The sequence below is a fragment of the Acinonyx jubatus genome, chromosome D2 (assembly GCF_027475565.1).
Source record: "Acinonyx jubatus isolate Ajub_Pintada_27869175 chromosome D2, VMU_Ajub_asm_v1.0, whole genome shotgun sequence".
Lineage (NCBI taxonomy): Eukaryota > Metazoa > Chordata > Mammalia > Carnivora > Felidae > Acinonyx > Acinonyx jubatus.
This window is the reverse complement of record NC_069393.1, coordinates 63146914-63166896: the sequence shown is the minus strand read 5'-3', so window position 1 is coordinate 63166896 and position 19983 is coordinate 63146914. Positions and strand designations below refer to the sequence as shown.

Here is a 19983-nt window from a genome sequence, read left to right as displayed (position 1 = left end):
ATAGGTGGCGTCGTCACTGGAAAGTCTATTTTCAACTTCATGTATCTGCTGCTGAGCCTATAAAAGTGCACAGACTATAAGAGTTAAGAAGGTCTGGGGTGCATATATGTTTTAGAATTAGTGGGTTTTTTTCCTTAGGGTAAATACCCAGTAATGGAACACTAGATCATATGATAATTCTATTTTTAATTTTTTGTGGAAACTTCATTCTGTTTTCTATAGTGGCTACACCAATCTGGATTCTCCCAACAGTGCACAATGGTTCTTTTTTTTTCCACACCCTTGCCAACACTTGATTATTTCTTATGTTTTTTTTCAATTATTTTAAACATGCTGATAGTTGTAAAGTTTACTGCATCATTATGTATAATAGCCAAGATATGGAAGCAACACAAGTGTCCATTGATAGATGAATGGGTAAATATGTGGTATATGTATACTGTGGAATATTACTCAGCCCTAAAAAAAGAAAGAAATGAAATCTTGCCACTTGCAACAACATGGGTGGGTCTAGAGAGTATTATGCTAAATTAAATGTCAGCCAGAGAAAGACAGATACCATATGATTTCACTCATGTATAGAATTTAAGAAACAAATGAACAGCAACAAAAAAAGAAACAAACAAAAAATACTATTAAATGCAGAGAACAAACTGCTGTTTGCCAGAGGCAGGTGGGTGGGGTAATGGGTAAAATAGATAAAGAAGATTAAGAGTACACTTACCTTGATGAGCACTGAGCAATGTATATGACTGTTGAAATATTATATTCAAACTAGATATGTATGTGTGTGTGTGTGTGTGTGTGTGTGTGTGTGTGTGTGTATTTTTAAGAGTTAAGGGGCACCTGGGTAGCTCAGTTAGTTAAGTGTCTGACTCTTGATCTTGGCTCAGGTCAGGATCTCACAGTTCATGATCTCATAGTTCACTGATGGCACAGAGCCTGCTTGGGATTCTCTCTCTCCCTCTCTCTCTCTTTCTCTCTCTCTCTGCCCCTCCCCCACTCATGCTTGCTCTCTCCCTCTCTCACTGTCTCTCTGACTCTCTGAAAATAAATAAATAAGCATTTTAAAAAATCTTTAAAAATAAAAATTAATTAAAAACAGAGTTAAGGCAGAAGAAGAATAAGAGGGAATTCCAGACAGAGACCCCCCCATACATGCAAAGGCATGAAGTTTCCCCGCCCTTCTGTGAAATTCATTTCAAGAAGGGAATTCATTTTCCCAAATATATGTAGAGAGAGAGAGACAATATAAAGATTTATTAGATACAGCTGCTTATTGCCTCTTTGTATAATTAAAGGATCCTGGATCAAACATTTTTATCTCACATTTCCAGAGAGGTTCTTTTTGAGCCCCAGAACTGAACAACCCAGTATATCAGATATTACAGCAGATATTGACCAGTGTGAAAATGTTGTCTATATACTTACTGAGGAAACATTCTTCTCTATGCTCTAGTGAATGCAGAGAGCTCAGTGATAAAGAAAACAGAAGACCTGCCTCGTGAGAGCTCAATGAAGTAAGAGAGGCATTTATATAATGAGATCTAGCAAACCATTATGAACCATGACAGGTTATGTACAGGGTGATCTGGAAGCATAAAACAAGGGTGTCCAACCCTTTATGCCTAATACCAGAAGTCATACTTACTATCATGATGGATAGTGATACTTGAAGCCATTCTTGAGATCTCACTCTGAAAAGGAAATCATCAAGGGAATATTTTAGGTTAAATTTTATGTTTATGCTGTTTTTGATTTGTTACTATTTTTGAGACTTATTGAGGTATAATTGACAAATAAAATTAAAGTATATTTAAAGTATACAGTGTGATGATTTGAGAAACATATACAGTGTAAAAGGATTTCCACACTGAGTTAACATATCTATCACCTCATATATTTACCCTTCTTTCTTTTCCTCCCCTTCCCCTTTCTCCTTTCTCCTTTCTCCTTTCTCCTTTCTCCTTTCTCCTTTTTCCTTTCCTTTCCTTTCCTTTCCTTTCCTTTCCTTTCCTTTCATTTCCTTTCTTTTATTCTCTTTTTTTCTTTGTGAGAACATTTAAGTTCCACTCTCAACAAATTTCACTTATATAATACAGTGTCATGGATTGTAGTCATGTACATTACATCCTCAAACTTTATTCATCTTATAACTGAAACTTGGTATCCTTTTACCATCCCTGTCTCCCCCACAACCCCTGGCAACCCCCCATTATTATTATTATTGCCACCATTATTAAGCACAATAATTGGTCTTACTATACACAAATATGCATCAAACCCCACAGTTACAAGTAAAATGTATAAGTGTGCTAGGCCACAGTGCTTTGTGGTCAACTGCAGTGATGTGCTTGTGCAAGGTGTCTGGTCAGTGACAGGACCGTTAAAACCAGCATGTCTGCAGACATTTAGCCTTGTTAGGCTTCAGCTTTTGAGAATGTACCGGGGCCACAAAGTAAAAGCAGCAATAATTCTTTATAATCTGTGACTGCAGATCTGGAGGTACTCCTAGACTCCCAGGAAAAGGAGCGAGCCTATCAGCAAATAAAAGTTGTTGGAAACATTGCAGTTTGACTTTAAAGTTTTATTTTCTTGTTGCAGTTGTTTTCCTACAGGTAGGGAAAAAAACAGGCAGGGTAAGAGGAGCTGGTTAGCCACAGGAGACTTTGCGGAAACAAATGATTCTGTTTTGTCCCTGTCTCTTTCTGTGAATTGGTAAGAGGGGACCCATCACTTGACACAACAGCTCCTGCCTTTAGATGTGGTATAAAAGATCTTAAAAGAAAACTGCTATTATCGATTTGGGGCTATGAGCACATGGAAAGTTGCAACTGGATGCAGGGTAATTATTTCGTCTCCCGTTGACATTCACCATTAGCCGAGCAGATAGGTCTGCATGCTAGCTTTCACAACGTGTCTGGGATGCCAGCCTTCTCCTGGGAATAAGAAGAGCTAGTCACGTCAAAGAAGGAACTCAGGGCGGCGGGCAAGGTGGGAGGTGAGCAGCGGGCAGCTGCCTGCTAATAATTTGCAAAAACTCAGCAGTTAACTGCTGAGATTTCTAGTTGGGAGGTTTTTAGGGAGCTTGTTTTCTTTTTCAGCCTCAGGACTGTGGCCTTGTCAGAAGAGGTCACCTGTGGATCCCGTCAGCCCTTCAGTGTGGGAAGTAGAGAGCCACCGTCCCTAGATGAGCTCTAGCATTTAACTGAAATGATGGTCAGGATGTCACCGACTGCCCGTATTCAGATTGCACTGATGGGAAGCATCCAAGTGTGTGTCCCCTGTCTCTTTGGGGGAAATCGTAAAACCCTTATGAGGACATTTCTGCTTCCGGAGAGAAGAAAGTAGGGTTTAATGTTGTGAGCATAGACTCTGAATTTCAGACCATGTATCAATCAGAGAAGACTTACTGACAGTGATAATAGGGCCGTTAGGAGACTCCTTTTCTTAAGAAGAAGAGAGACTAAGCTAGCTATGCTTCAGAGTCTTTGAGCTGAGAAAATGAGTTCAAATAAGAAAGAGCTCTGGAAATGCCCTTAGGACAGTGATTAATTTACTTATTTCAAAGAGCTCACATACTGTTATATCCTCCCTCCCTTTCTCCCTCCCTCCTCTCATTTCCTTCCTTCTTTCATTCAACTTTTGACTATCTGTTATAGCTCAGGTAACAGAATAATTATTTTCTATTTAGTATGGCTCACTGCAAGATTACACTAAATAATATACACCTCCAAGGCACTTTAAATAGACTTTTATTTTACTTTTTATTTTATTTTACTTACACATATGGTTTCAGGCACCCTTCCTAAAGTGAGGTACATCTGCATTTTCCTCTCACCCTGGTTCAATATACAGAGAATGGTCGCTCTGTGCCATACAGGCCACTGCATCGGTTCAATCACATGGTTTGTTCCTAGTTCACAGGACAGTAGGACGTAGTTTTGCTCATTTCAAATGAAAAAATTAATTAGATCACTCAGCAATGTAAATCACCATTCAAATGACCCAACTAAAGCAAGCAGCTTACTTGGCATCTGCCTGATAAGTCTTGAAAGTTTAATATACTGTCAGTGAGGTTGTCACTAGCTGAGCCCACAGGAAGACACATATGCCATGTGTAGGACTTATTTGCAAGTCTGAGCTAATAACATACAGCATCTTTGCCAGAGTTAAGCCCGGCCTTTGTCAAATAAAGGTTTCATTATAGTTTTTATTTGAAGTGGGAATTTCACTGTCAGGTTGTATAAATAAACATAGTAGACATATTCCAAGGCTTGTGGTGTTTAAATCCTGTGGACGTTAATAGTCTGTGGGCTCAGCTGAGTTTCTCAAAGACACATATGAAGTCATTCATGTTGGTGTTCCTTTTCCTCTTTCTCCACGTTTTAGGTCTGTGATGGGATCAAACAAGGAACCAGACCTTGTGCATCTCGAGGCCAGAACTATAGATGGTCGTAAGTAATTCAACTCCTCCATGATGTTATCAACCTACCATGAGCCGAGTCTATGTTTTAGGGAAATCACAGTGGCAATAATCCAAGTCCTTCATAATCCAGAATTGTCTTAATCACTTCCGGCATCTCTCATCCAATCAAGGTGTTTTTCTTTCCCGGTTATGGGAAAGTTCCCCAGTATCTTACTTCTGAAGCTTTTGTAGTTATTGTCATTATTATGTTATTGCTGCTGTTTTGTTTTCATTTGTTTTTCCAGTTTCCTTATTTTATCAGATACCACCTAGGCAATATTTCGATGTTTTGTCTGGGAAGTCACAACGCACTTGGAAATGACAGGGACAAGAGAACCATTCTGTGTGTCCCTCATCACAAACAGGTTGAAGGACACATCGATCGAGTTCGTTTGCTGGCGTATTGGTAATGTTTAGCAACCCAGTTAGGCCGGCTGCAAGGAGGGACTATGCTTTGTGTAGAGACTGGGGCTTTGAGTACATGAAAACTTAATAATAATGATTCTTGGGGCACCTGGGTGGCTCAGTCGGTTAAGTGTCTAACTTCGGCTCAGGCCGTGATCTCTTGGTTGGTGGGTTTGAGCCCCGCATCGGCCTCTGTGCTGACAGCACAGAGCCTGGAGCACGCTTCAGATTCTGTGTCTCCCTCTCGCTCTGTCCCTCCCCCGCTCACACACTCTCTCTCTCTCTCTCCTTCAAAAATAAATAAACATTAAAAAAATATTTAAAAAATAATAACAATTCTTGTACTAGCTAACATTCACTGAGCATGTACCCTGTACCAGGAACTATGCTAATCACTGCATATATTTTATCACAAGTAATCCCCACAAGAACTTGTAGGTTATTATCCTAATTTTACAGACGAGGAAACCAAGGCATAGCTGGTTTAAGTAATATATTTAAACAGCAATAACCTAAGTTTCCTCTCCCTTCTTTGGTCCAGAGGATCTCCAGAAGGTCTAAGGAGTGGAGGAGTACCACCAGGCCTACGATAGGGCACCACAGGTTAAAGGGATCAAAGAAGGAGAAAAGAAGAAGAAGAACAGGTGAAGTAAGAAAGGATGGGGGGAAGAAAGAAGTCAGCCTCAAGCAGAGAGAAGAAAAGGCAAACTGATATCCGCAGTTACTGCAGAGCAATGAGGTTGCCCAGCCCAGAGCCAGAGGGTGATGATCTAAGTATTGAGACCTACCCCTCGCAATTCAAAAACTTCATCATCACTGTCTCCTGTACCTGTCCACTTGCCCTTAGCTCGTCTGAACACAAAAGCAGAAGGTAGCTGCACTTCACTAGCTTACAGCTAAAAGAAGCGGGTCACCCCTGCACTCCAGACTCTCCAGAAACCACACCTACTTCATTACTGTGCACACAGCATGAGCTTTTTCATCTCCAGCGGTTCCCCTTCTTCCCCTTTGGGGAATCAATATATTCCTTGGCAGAATCAGCGGGGGCACAGTTCAGGGTCCAAGCTATCACCTTCCTCCTTTATAAATTCAGGCAGGACTGCCACATGTAATATGTCCAGCACTATGCCTGACACAGAATGAACTCAGCAGTTTAGAGCTTTCTTCCTATCTCTTCGGTGGGCTCTCTCTGGTCACGACCCCCGCCCCCCCTCCCCCATTGCTGTAGAACTGATTAGGTTGTCTTGGATGGCAAGGTCCAGTTTTTACTACACAAGAGCCAGAATAATCTTTCCCTCAGGTAGAATGATTAAGGACACCTGACCTTGACCTACAGTTCCAGTGTAATCTGGTACCTGCCCATTTCCTTAGCTCGTCTCCCCGTGTCTTCTCTTCACTCCTTGTCTGCAGGCCTGTGGGCCTGCTGTGAGTTCTTGGAATGTGCAGGGTCCTATGTGTCACCACAAGGCTCTGAGGCCTGCTGGTTCCTCTGCTTGGAATATCTACTTCCCTTCTGCCTTCCCTGACCCATTCGTTGTAATTAATCAGTAGGGATGTTTCAGATGTAAATATTTCTTTTTTATTTTAACTTTTTAGTTTGAAATAATTTTAGGCTCACATAAAAGTTGCAAAAACTAGTACAGAGAGTTGCCCTGCACCTTGCACCTGGCTTCCCTCAAAGATGAGCACCAGTGTAACCACAGAATAATATCAAAACTTCCAGTCTAAACCAGTGTCTTATTTTATTTGCTTTTGTTCAAAACTCTTCTTTGTCTTTATTGTGCTCATCTCAGCTTGACGTTACTCAATCTATTTACATTCCTTTTCCATGATTATTTGATTACAGTATCTTTCCTTTACCAGTCTTGATGTTCTAGGAGTGAAGGGGCTGTGTGTATCTTTGTTCAATATTGTGTCTTCAGCACATGCCTCAGTGTCAACATGTAGATAGAGCTTAATACATATTTGTTGAATGAATGAATACACACAGTTGACCCATTGTCAGGGTTACCAAGTCACTTACTAAGTTGTCGGAAAATTTTAGGGCATTGCATCTCAAGCTTGGACGTAACCTGACCCAACTAGGGATCTTGTTAAAACATGGATTCTGATTCAATACGGGCCCAAAAGACTGCATTCCTAATAAGCTCCCAGGCGAAGCCAATGCTGCTGGTCAGTGAAACATGTTTAGAGTAACAAAGTCCCATAACGAAAACCTAATGAAAGAGCTTTAGGGTCTGTCTCCCATGACTGCACCTCTTGTTTAGAAAGCCACAGATAGAATTGGTAACATCCCAGATTGCTTTAATTTTCAAGCTTTTGGGGATAATACTGCTTCTGGCTTGTGGCATCTAATGCATATAACCCCCTATCCTGAAAACAATAAGGCTGTCGCTTTCCCTGATCTGCACATTTTCTTTCACCCAACATTATTCCTATGCTCCCTGCAGCCATGAAGGTTGATAACGCCAGGCTGTCATCTCAGGCTCAGCTTTCACATGGCATGAAATAGATCAGTTCTAATTTTATTTATTTTATTTTACTTTTTTTTTTTTTTGCAAAGGCAGCATCTTCAGAAACTACCCAAGAGTGAAAATTCAATAAAGGGATTTAATTTGAAAAGTTATCCCTGTCAAAACAAAACAGGAAAAAAGAAATTACCTACCAATTGAAATAAAGGATCTAAGCATAATGCCTGACCTGACTGGGTATAAAAAAATGAGATTTTCTCAATATCATATTCAGTCTCTCTCTCTCTTTCTCTCTCTCTCGCTCTCTCGCTCTCACTCTCGCTCTCTACCTCCTACCCCTTTTGCACTCTTTCTCTCTTCCTCTTCCTTAAGGTACCTACTTCAGGTCAAAGAAACAGAGAGGAAGAGGGGAGTAGGAAAGACCACAGAGAGATCAGAGTAGTAAGGTATTATTAACAAATATAGTGGAGAGTGTATTTATGTTTTATTTATTTATTTATTTATTTTTATGGAGAGTGTATTTATTAAACTCAGGTTCCAGGCTGGTCAGTGGCTCTAGAAATTCCAATGTCTGATGTTACCTCTCTCCCTATTCTCTGATGGAGATCCTTCTTGTTTTTCTGTGCCTTCAAGGTTATTTAGGACGCAATTTAAGTATGTAGAACCCATTGTTTATATTCCAGGTCATGCGTCTTGTAGGCTATATACCAAATCAATACGATATTTTTTACTTTGAATAAGTACTTTCTTTCTGATGTTAATGGATTCAGGAATTTTGTAGTTTTGACACAGGAAAAATCCTATACTAGCTTATGTGTCTCCTCCCTACAGGGAGGCTTACAAATACTTATCTGGGCTTGATATTCAAAGTTTGGTTTTAGTCTCATTTCAAATTTCCCTAGGTTACATTTTATAATTTATTTCTGTTTCAACCGAAGTCTCCACAGTTGAGGACAAGTAAGCTCTGGAAAGCATTTGCTCTGTTATGGTCTATGACTAGCATAGACATTTCTGCCACTGGGCTCTAGAATCTGGATGTCTTACGGTTTACACTGTGACAACGTTGCTATTATTCCTTGCCTTACCTCTCTACCTTGGGAGGCAACCTCAATTACAATCAATCACAGGAATTATTACTGGAAAATTTTGAATGTATTTATTGGATGTGGCATTTGTTATTGGCCCTTGCATCTAACTCGGAACAAATTGACAGGTCCTCACCCCAGGTATAAAGATTTTGCTGTTTAAATATCTTGTGTGTGTGTGTGTGTGTGTGTGTGTGTGTGTGTGTGTGTCTGAGAGAGAGAGAGAGAGAGAGAGCCAGACAGCCAGAGAGAGAGAGAGAGAATGTGCTTTCACACATGCATTATATGCACCCAGTGCACTAAAATAATAAAAATGAAACCTATATTCTACTGATTCACCTAATATAAATGCATTTGTGAATGTAATGCATGGGGTTAGAAAATGTTAACTAAACCATTGGATTGAAAGCTTTGTGAAAAGCCATATCCTATTTTATTTTGGTTCTGTGTACAAAACAAAGCTCAGAAACTGACCCATCTGTTGACTTAATAAATGTCCTTATCTGTATAAGCATGTCTTCTTTTTTTATTCTTTCTTTCTTTCTTTCTTTCTTTCTTTCTTTCTTTCTTTCTTTCTTTATTTTTATTATATGAAATTTATTGTCAAATTAGTTTCCATACAACACCCAGTGCTCATCCCAAAAGATGCCCTCTTCAATGCCCATCACCTCCCCTCCCCTCCCTCCCACCCCCCATCAACCCTCAGTTTGTTCTCAGTTTTTAAGAGTCTCTTATGCTTTCGCTGTCTCTCCCACTCTAACCTCTTTTTTTCTTTTTTTTCCTTCCCCTCCCCCATGGGTTTCTGTTAAGTTTCTCAGGATCCACATAAGAGTGAAAACATATCGTATCTGTCTTTCTCTGTATGGCTTATTTCACTTAACATAACACTCTCCAGTTCCATCCACGTTAAGCATGTCTTCTTAAAGAAGGGCTTTAAGGGCCTGCAGAGTCCTGGAGAGTCAGCAGAGGCCTGGAGGGCTAATGGGGGCATGTGAGAACCTGTCCAACTCCCTGTAATTGTATGCCGTGTGTTTGTCTATGTGACTGTGGAAGAAAAGAACAGAACTGTTACCAGAATTCTTCACACACCAATTATGCAGGGATGCATAGTTCTATTTTCATACACATCTGCAAACATGACCTTGGAAGGAAACCTGTAATACCTAGTTTAAACTTTATTGCTCCTCCCTTTCACTTCTAAAATGAACAGCCTCGCCAGTGACATGAGTGTTTCCGTACTGGTGGTGATCCGTGCTACCATGGACAAGGGACAGGGGACAATTACTGGGCTCGTTGTCTATTTGCATGAGTAAGTAACCTTATAACAACTTGCATAAGGACTAATCTCTTTCACTGGGGAAAAACAACCTTGGCCCTTCAACCAACTGTGAAAATGCCCAAAAACTCTTGCTGAAATGAACCACAGACCAGCATTTTACAAGGTGAAATAAAAATCAAAGGAGACTCACAACTTTATGTAACCACCATACCACAAATTCTGGTCGTTGGTGAGAACTGGACATCCCCTTTCCATTTCCTATTCTCCAGCGCTCCAATTGATTTCCATATTGAATAGCATGCCTAGCAGTGTCTGGAGAGAGGAAACACGGCCGCAATGCTCTGGGGTCGTGATGGGGACCTCGGTTCTCATCAGTCCTCAGGATGTCATCTGCGGGGCGCTTTCAGTTCTTCCTATAAAAATAGATGACTTTTATAACAACAAAAGTAGCAGCCATGACAATAAAAAAAAAAAAAAAAAAGGATAAGCCGCACTCAGGTGCATCAAGTGAAAAGTAAAGCCCACTTCCTGACCTCCCTTCCCATTCCCCAGAGGTGGTAATTTTTTTTTTAATATTTATCCTGCATTTTTTCAGAAATCGTTTGGGCCCATACCGGTGAATACGTATGCGCATACACATACATACACACTCAGAAATGTTCATGTTGTAAAACCGTTATGCCAAATTCACTGTTGGAGAATACCATAGCCAGTTAAATTTTTCCACATTGGCACATATAAATGTAGTCACTTCATGACCGATCACTACAAAAAACCCTACCGTGCAGGCAGCTGTAAGCTAGTTTGCCGTTCTCTCACTGACAGACGTGTAGGTATTTGGCCCTTTCAAGCGGTGCCAATACATACATCCACATGCACACACGTTACTTACTTGGTTAGTAAGCACTCACCCTTGTGCAGGCAGCAAGCCCTGCTGAAAAGAGAAATTTAATAACTGCAAGCAGATCCCTGGGTCTGCAAGTATATACATTTAGCATTTCAGCAGACCTTGTTACGTTGTCCCCTGAGGTGCTTGTGTCGTGCACACTCACTCACTATGAGGATGTCTGCGTGTGTTTGTAAGCCCTCAGTAGTCCAGGGCATTATCAGAGATCTTTCAATAATAACCCATCTGATGAGCAAAGAGCCATGCCCTGTTGTCTTAATTTGCATCGATTTAATTATGAACGAGATCAAGATTATTTATTTACTTATTCATTCATTCATTTATTTATTGGCTATTTGTATTTCCTCATCAAGGAACCTTCAAATGATACCAAATCTCTTTAACGTTCTAGGGAAGATTCACACTTTGGCGTGTGTATATAAATCTAAAAAAGGATCAAAAAAAATAATAAAAATAAATCTAAAAAAGGATCAGCCTCGCCACTCTCCCTCCAGCTAAGGTCCCAACACTAGCACACCAACTGGCATTATTAGACGCCATGTTTTATAATCTTCATTTACCTTCTTTTCCTGTCCCCACAGCAGGCGTCAGGCATTAGGCGGCATGGCGGCACCTTGCGGTTGGCTTTTTTCCTGGCTGTTTCGTTCTGATCCCATTGTTCGTACTGCAAAAGCCACTTCCTTTCAACTACTTGTGATTTCAGCTCGGCCTCTGAGTTAGTAGCCTGAAAGACAGCCCTGAAAACTAACCAGAAAAGCGTGAAACGTGATAACACAGGCTTCCCCACACAGCAGTGAACACCTGACAGTGACACACAGCCACAGGCTCAGCTGGGCAGCTTTCAAAGTGTGCTCTTTGTACCAGCTATGTGTTACTTCCCCTGTGTCCTGTATGCCCAGCCGCAGTGGGAAGGTCTGTGCCCTGACTTCCCATCCTCAGGAGGAGAGGACAGAGGTACGCAAGACAAACCTATCATCCCCAGGCTTTAACTCTACGACAGAGGTCTGGGTTTCTACTGGGTGTTTAGGATCCCCCAGGACACAGCAGCACTAGTCCATATAATGTGTGACAATTTCCAGCCATCTGGAAAGTTCCTAGTGCTTCTGACTCCTGCTTAAAAAAAAAAAAGTGTTCTAAAGATCTTGGCACTGACTCCTACATTCCCTTCCTTTGTCCTCTATGTTCTCGAGCAACAATGGTGCTGGTGTCATGGATTATATTCCAATATCATTGGCCAGGCACTAAGGCACTTCCTGCTAATCTTTCGCTGCACCCTTACATCAGTTCTCGGAAATAGCCTCTGTTGTTATCTTTCTCATTTTAACTTTGAGGAAAACAAGGCTTTCAAGGATTAAATGTTTTCACCATTGCCTCAGGGCTAGAATATGAAGCCAGGTTTGCTTCACCTCAGACATACTATTCTTTCATTCAACAGATATCATTGGACCTGAATGCTGTGCCAGGTGCTGTCCCAGACGCAAAGGAGAGATGGAAGGGAACGTTGCAAAGGCCTCACTCTCCTCGACTTTACCTTGTAGTTAGGGGAGATGTCATATTTGAGTGAATAGTGAAATAGTCTCTATCCCCAAAAATCTGCTAGCCAGGTGGGCATAACAGGTCCACAGTTCTGTGTGATGCAAACTAAAATAAATGCTGTCACAAGACAATTTCTGGCACAAAGTAGACCATCTGTGGAGAGGTATAAATTTGGGTGACCCTCACCTGTGGGCTCCCAGCACCTGATCCTTCCTGGGATGCACTCACCATACCGCATTATAGTTGGCAAGTTATTTTTTTTTTTGCATTTCTATTAAATTATTAAGTCTCTATGTTCTGTCTCATGGCCCTATTTCCTAGTCCTGTACTTTGCAAAAAAAAAAAGGTATGATCTCAGAACTTTTCCTGGAGTAGTCATGACCTCCTGAAGACATTTAGAAAGTTATACTGGACCCAAATCAAGAGATTTCATAGAAGAAAGCAATGCCACAATCTTGTTATGCCAAGGGAGAACATTTAATCTAAGTTTATAATTTTCATGGAAATTTTTTGAACTCTGCATAGTATTTTCAGGGGCCATGGCTAGAGTCTCATTTTTGCAGATGCCAATTTCTGACTGGTACATGCCACAGAGGGCTCTAGAACCCTGATGGTACTGAAGGTTATATGAGCACAAGCATGTGGGCTCGACGGGTGTGTGTGTGTGTGTGTGTGTGTGTGTGTGTGTATGTGTGTTAGGTGGGAACATTTAAGACGAAAGTTCTCAAACAAACAATGGAACAATATAAAGGACAAAAGAAAGATTTATATGCAGATGCATGGGCTTTAAAAACTTCCCTGTTTTAAGGTTGAAAATTAATGGAGTTTAGGGTGAGTTTTAAAGTGCTCATGACTGACTGCCTACAGAGTTTATGGTTTTGTCTAAAATGAAACTTTTGTAATATTAAGGTATACAAAAGGATTTGGTGCTAAATATTTTTTGAATAATAGAATCACTGGTAGAGTTCTAGAGATCTGTGATGTTTTTCTTGCTGTGTCATTTACTAGCATGTGAGCTTGGACAAATCTCGTCTCTAAGTCTGGAGTTCTTCATCTGTAAAAAGTACCTCTTTCTGAATTTTTTTTTACAAAGTTTAAAAAAGAAAAAGCATGCGATCCACTTAGCATGGTTCCTGACCCAGAGAAGAGGTCACTGTGGTAATTCTGGAGGTTAATGCTGCTGCTGCTATCATTGGAGAGATTCTGGGAAAGGAGAGGTCAGCCTGAGCCTCAGGCAAAACCCCACAGAAGAAAGCCCAGCAAGTATTTGGGCAGGGTAACAGGCAAGGAAAAGGAAATTCAAACCCGAGTAACTGCCTGAATGGACACAGGTGTCAGCCAGGAATGAACGTGCTGTTTAGAAATAGCAGAAGTCCTGAAAATGTAGACTTAACCAGCAACATCACGGAGCTTCATTTCTTCAGGCAGGGGTGGGAGGTTTCAATGGGTAAAGTATAGTGAAGACCTGTCAGATCTTAAAGTAATAGTCTGATTCTTAATGTCCTTTTTTAGTTCTAAAGTTCTCTCTTTTTTTTCTTTTTAATGCTTATTTTTGAGAGAATGAGACAGAGTGGAGCAGGGGAGGAGCAGAGAGAGAGGGAGACATGGTATCTGAAGCAGGCTCCAGGCTCTGAGCTGTCAGCACAGAGCCCGATGGGGGGACACTCGAACCCACAAACCGTGAGATCATGACCTGAGCCGAAGTTGGATGCTTAACCAACTGAGCCACTCAGGTGCCCTATAGTTCTAAAGTTCTAATAATCTTCATTACAAAGAGAAAAAGTCTGAAACCTGGCTTGCTAAGTGACCTTCTCAGAGTCATGCAGCATGTTGGAGATAGAGCTAGGACCTAGAACATCATTCCCAACAGGAGGAAGCATTTGCAAAGCAATATGGCTGCAGGCTGACAGGCCCCGTGTGCTGGGCACCCAGCCAACTCTCATGTCCTCTTCATACCCCTGGTTATCTTCCATTTCTTCCCACTGCCCACTGACTCACACAAACACCTATTAATTATACAAGGAGAATACTTTTCATGGTGCTTTGAAAAAGACTTTAAAAAATCTTTAATTGAAACCAAACATCAAATATGAAGAAAGATGTGTCAGGTAGAGATGTCTGGAGTACTTTACAGTTGAGACACAGTGGATGGTACTGGTGATTCAAGAGAGAGGACTTCAGTAGCAATCACTGCTCCTGTTAATGGAGCACGGTCTAGCCCAGCCCTAGACTGAACACATTTCATGACTGAAGTCTTTGGGCATCACAACCACCGGCAAGATGGCTCCCATCTTTTCCATTTTACAGATCAGCGTGCAGAGAGGTGAAGTGGTTGCTTACATTTACAAAGCTAGCAGGCCTTGAACCTGCATTTAAAGCCCTGTTCCTCTGCTTAAAGCCTGGCCTTCGAAAGGCAGCCTTTGTCTACATCACAGATTCTGCAGGGGTGGGAATTGCATTATGCCAAGCAGCAGCTGTTATACAGAGTGAGGATGCCTGAGAAGAGCAGCACAGGGCCCTAATTACCTATGGCAAGGAAAACATCTGTGTGGGAAAAGTAATGAAATTAATTCTAAAGTCTAGCAGTTGCATGCATTAATTGACGTTAATTAATGCCAAATTACAAGATACTTCCTATGGAATCGCATCATACACTGACTAGAATTGAATATGGAAAGAGTTCATCATACTTAATGCTATTATAGTAAGCCCCAAGGGGAATAAGAGTGATTGGTCCCTCATTATGAAGTGCAGCCAATTTCTCTCTGTTTCCATTAGGAGGAGAAAGAGAACAAACCAGGAGCCCTTTACCAGGGGCAGGCAGCTCAACATTGTTCATTTCCCCTTCAGCTTGCAAATTTCACTTTGAGCCTCTCTAAGCAAGCAGTGGTTTCAAAGCCTCTTCCCTGGGACTTTGCTTGTGTCGCCCAATGGAACCTTTGGTATTTCTTAGCCCAAAGATGGGCTCATTACACATATTGTTCGTGGTGCTCTGCCTCAGTATGTGTCATGGGGAGTGGGAGAAGCAGAGGAATTAGAGAAGCTTCTCTGATTTTTGTGGGACAGATCTCACACGCCCCCTCCACTTCCTGGCTGAGACATGCTTTCCAGGGCTTTGCACACAGTTGTCTCCTTCTCTCATATCACTACCTGTATACTACTGTTGACATCTCATGTATATCTTTTATTCATTTTTCCAGTGTAAGCATACATATGTAGATATCTATATATACAACTTGCAGAAAATCGGGTTGATATGCACATATTTTGGTAACCTACTTATTTTGGAATAGTTTTAGGTAAACAGAAAAGTTACCAAGATAGTACAGCTTTACCTAGCTCTCCCCAATGTTAACTTCTTAAATAACCGAGGTCTGTTTTTTAAAACTAAGAAATTAAAGCATTGATACAAATTATTAATTAGAAATCTATTTTTATTATATGAAATGCATTAACCACTTCTGTAAATCTTCATATACTCTTTAGAATCAGGATTTTAATAACAAACTATGCATGTTCTGAGGTTTTAAAAAGTTATTCCTCTATGTTTGACCATTTTTCTATTTAGTTTTGTTATAAACAACACTGATGAAAATTGAAGTACCTAAATCTTTGCATAGATCATTACTTATTCCCTTGGTTAGAATTCTCAGAAATAAATGTGAGGTCAAAGAGAGTATTTTCAAGGATCTTGATCCTATTGCCAAATTACTCCACACAAAATATAAATTTACTTGTCTTTCTTTTTGTATCTGGGTGTATGCATTGCTACTTAGATCAAAGACGAAATATAATTAACAGAAGTTGGCCCCAAACTTAACAGCATTCTTCACACAATACAGAGTAGTGGAAATAAACCAGCTTTGGAGCCAACCAAGTTTGAAACCCATAATGCTATTTCTGTAAAACATTACGTATTTGAGCTTCATTCTCTTTATCTAAAAAAATAGTTGATATATTATACTTTGTAGTATTATCAAGATTAAATGTATGAAATAAATGTGAACCTGGCACATTGGTATTCAACAATTGTTAGTTTCCCTGCTCTTTTATTTTCTTCCCAAATCCCTCAGCTTCATAGTTTCTCAATAGCTGAGTTATAAATATGAGAAGTGTATCTTTATATTTTCCGTCTTATACTTGTTCAGGAACCTTTGGAGAGGAGGTTCAAGTCTTAAGAAAGCTTTAAACTCTGAGACCCCATACAAAGAAAACAAGCACTGTGTATTTATCAAAAGTTCTCATCAGGTGACAGTCCAAGAAATTCTGATTGGAAGTTGTATTTGTAATTTGAAGGCCAAGACCTCCTAATCAGGAATCTTTGATTTAGTTTGGTTAGTCATTGTTTTTGTTCATTATCTCACATAAGAAGTGCAGAAAAAGAGCAGCTGTAAGTTCAGTATAATCAGTAACTCAGTGTCATCAGGAAATAGGTCCTTTTCATCTCTTTGCATACTCATTAGGTAAGCTTAACTGTAAGCTTACTGGCTCCTCTATGTAAAAAGAAGGCTAGAGCAGTTCTCAGCATCACATTATTCTAGAGAGGCAGAACAGGGTCTTCTTCTGTATTTCCTGGTCTCTCCCCTGCAGCCCCTTACAAGACTGCCCTCTCTTCTCATTTACTAGAACTCAGTTTTAATGCTCTTTCCTGAACCAACCAATGGCAAGGGGAGTCAGAAGACCTTTTGCGGGCATAGACCCAAGAGGATTAATCCTTGCATATGGGCACTTCTCAGTCATGCAGGAGGAAGGATAAGTCAACCGATCCAGTATTGGCTTTTCCATCAAAGAGGCCGGGAGGAATGGGTATCGGGCAGGTCACCAAAAGAAACATAGCTGATACAGAAACATAACTGGAGTACTCAAATTCAGTTTAACTAGCCTTTAAAAGGCCCCCAAACTGATCCAATTATTGTGAAAGGTAGCAAAAGAGAAAATAGGAATGTTATCATTATTGATAACAGCTCGTATCTGTACACATTTGAGTTTTAAAACATTCAGCATGTATGCTATTATAGTTAATCCTTAGAGCCAAAATTCAAGAGAGTTGACATTGGCATTCACATTTAATGGATGAGGGTGGCAAGGCTCAGGAGATTGAAATTTCTTTTGAACTATGTAGCTAGTAAGTGACCAGATAAGAACTCAAGCCCCGGTCTCATAGTTACCAGTGTCCATTGCTGTGACCCCAAGCTACCTTTGGAAAAATAAAAGTCGTTTAAAAGATGTGGAAGAATCTGGTGGAGTGTGAAACTGTGAGGTGAATATTTTGTGTGCTATGGTGGGAAAGGGGACGATTCTGGGAAGGACTGACTCCCAGAAATTGTCTTCAAGGAGAAAGACCTTGAGTTATGCCCTAAGATGGAATGATAAAGAATGTTTGAAGAAGGTGGTAACTAAGAGTGAGTAGATGGCTCTTCTGTAGTTCATCTACAGAGATAGTTTCACTACAACCAGATGGCTTAAAGTACTTCAGAGCCATCCCATCCCCACAGACAGCAGAGGCATGAAGGAATATTGTGAATAAAGTTCATCTCCAGTCTCATAAGAGCTTATCCGCAATTACATGTCCTTGGTCAGATGGAGCAAATATGCATGCCGCCCCCTTATGGTCCTCCTTGTAGAATACAGATTTTACCCAATTTCCATAGGTAAAGATGGTCCTGGAAATGTCCTTGAGAGAAGTCATTAGTGAATCCTTGCATCCAATGCTATACTATTGCCTACCCCCATTTCATGTAAATCTTCATCTCCTTATTTTGTTTTAATTTGGAATAGTGGATTTCTTTATACATCCCTGATATCCTAAAATCAAACATCCATTTATTAAGCATCAAGGAAAAAAAAAAGGTAAAATGACTTTCTTCTTCATTGAAAAAGATATATTACAATAAAAAGGCACATTCAAGTGAATATTTACTCATTGGCCAATATGTCCCTGGAACAGTATTAGAACCTGAGGGTACATCAGTGAACAACAAGTAAAAGGAGTCACTATCTTCAAGTAGCTTATATTCTAATAGAGACAGACAGAAATGAATTCCATGGGGGGGAATTAACAAAATGGTGTGTGATCCAGAGTAATCATGCAAGACCCTCAGAAATAATAGTAGACTGAAATCTAGAACTTTCTTTGCGAACAACCAGGGGAAAAGCATTTTAGGCAGAGGGAATACAAGCGAAAAGTCTCGTAAGTAGTAGAAAGTTTAGCCAAACTTCTGCATGTAAAGGAAGCCAGATTAGAAGACTCACAGAGAGAAGAAGAGATTAACATGTGGGGACATTGGAGTGGTGGGTGGTAGAAGATTTGAATTTATTTTAAGTGCAAGGAGGCAAAAGGAGTTTTAAGTATGAAATGACGTCTGATTAGTAGAGAGAGCAGAATAGCTGTGGTTGAGAAACCAAGGCAGCCACCCTGATACATTGCACTTCCAGCCATAGATAGCAAATGTATAGAAGAGTTAATTTAACTGATAGGTTTACCATCTGCTGTCAAGTCTCAGGTAAGATCCAGGGTCTTGGTTTTCTCATCTGTAGAATTACTGACCCAAGGAGCAATTGACCCAAGAGCAAATTATTGGACCCAAGGAAACTCCTCTCTATTCTATTTCACTTAAAATTATTAGAAGAAAGGCGTTTGTCTTGACATGGAATTTTACTGCTTATAACAATGTTTATAACTTCTTGCATGAGATGGCTGGTAAATGCATGTTATATCCATGTTTCCCTGCTTGTTGGTCAAAGGTCAGAGTGTGGAGGAAGAGCCTACAAATGCAAAAAAATAATTAGGAAATCGTAAATATTATTGCCAGTTTTTAAAAATATTTTCATTTAGGTTTGGGAGAGGAAAATTAATTAATGAGGATTTAGTATTCCAGGATGGCAAGGTTTGGTGGAGGTGAGGGGGCATGCTGGTGATGGTGTTGACAGAAAGTGAGTAAAATAATGGGGTGCCTGGATGGCTCAGTCGGTTGAGTGTCCGACTCTTGATTTTGGCTCAGGTCATAATCCCAGGGGGTGGGATCAAACCCTGTGTCAGGTTCTACGCTGAGCGTAGGCCTGCTTAAGATTCTCTCTCCCTCTGCCCCTCTCTGCCATTTGTGCTCTCTCAAAAAAAGAATGAGTAAAATAATAATGATACCACTTTGAACGATAATAATGGTAAAAACAATGCAGCTAAAGAATGTGAGATTTGTTTTAAGAATCGGAGATAGGAAGGGAAAGAAAAAAGGTCGACTCTGAGTGTGATACTCAGTGTGTATACCTTCCCCCTACCTTTTTTTTTTTTCTTTCAGATTCACAGTACCTAACTTGCCGAATGCAGAACTGCACAGAGGCCAACAGGAATAAACCCTTCCCAGGCTACATTGACCCAGACTCTTTGATTGTCCAGGATGATTATGTGTTTGTTCAGGTATGAAAGATCCACTTCTGTTGATTGTCTCAGACAGTTCTCTTCCCTGCTTCCATCCCTAATGCAGCCTCCTTTGCCTGCTTACACTCCCTTGAGGGTAAAAAAAGGAAGAAAAATAAAATCATTATCTTCTTGACAAAAGGAACATTGCCAAGTGTCGAAGCTTCTATGCTCACGGAATATTAATTAGCTCCTTTGAGCAGCGTCTGGAGGACCTTATCAACACGTGGTCACGGAGGCACCGCTTAGAGTATGAAGGTTGTCTCCAGAATGATGCGCACTTTTGTTCACCCTTCCTCTGCCTTCAGTGAGACTGAGTGGATATGTCACTCTCTTCCTATCAGAAGAGTCAGCCAATCAGCCTGTTCCTCAATACTTACCTTAAAAATAGAGAAACAGATGGCAACAGGAAGCTGCG

General features: G+C 40.5%; 1 protein-coding gene across 4 annotated transcripts in view; it reads left to right on the top strand.

Annotated features, from left to right (window-relative positions):
- The window catches only part of SORCS1 (sortilin related VPS10 domain containing receptor 1), a 502497-nt gene that overhangs the window by 357376 nt on the left and 125138 nt on the right, over positions 1-19983 (top strand). For all 4 annotated transcript variants that reach the window (XM_027063022.2, XM_015082978.3, XM_027063024.2 and 1 more), the window contains exons 6-7: positions 4393-4457; positions 19447-19565. In XM_027063022.2, the coding sequence (XP_026918823.1) occupies positions 4393-4457; positions 19447-19565 (184 nt within the window). The remainder of the gene's footprint in view (positions 1-4392; positions 4458-19446; positions 19566-19983) is intronic.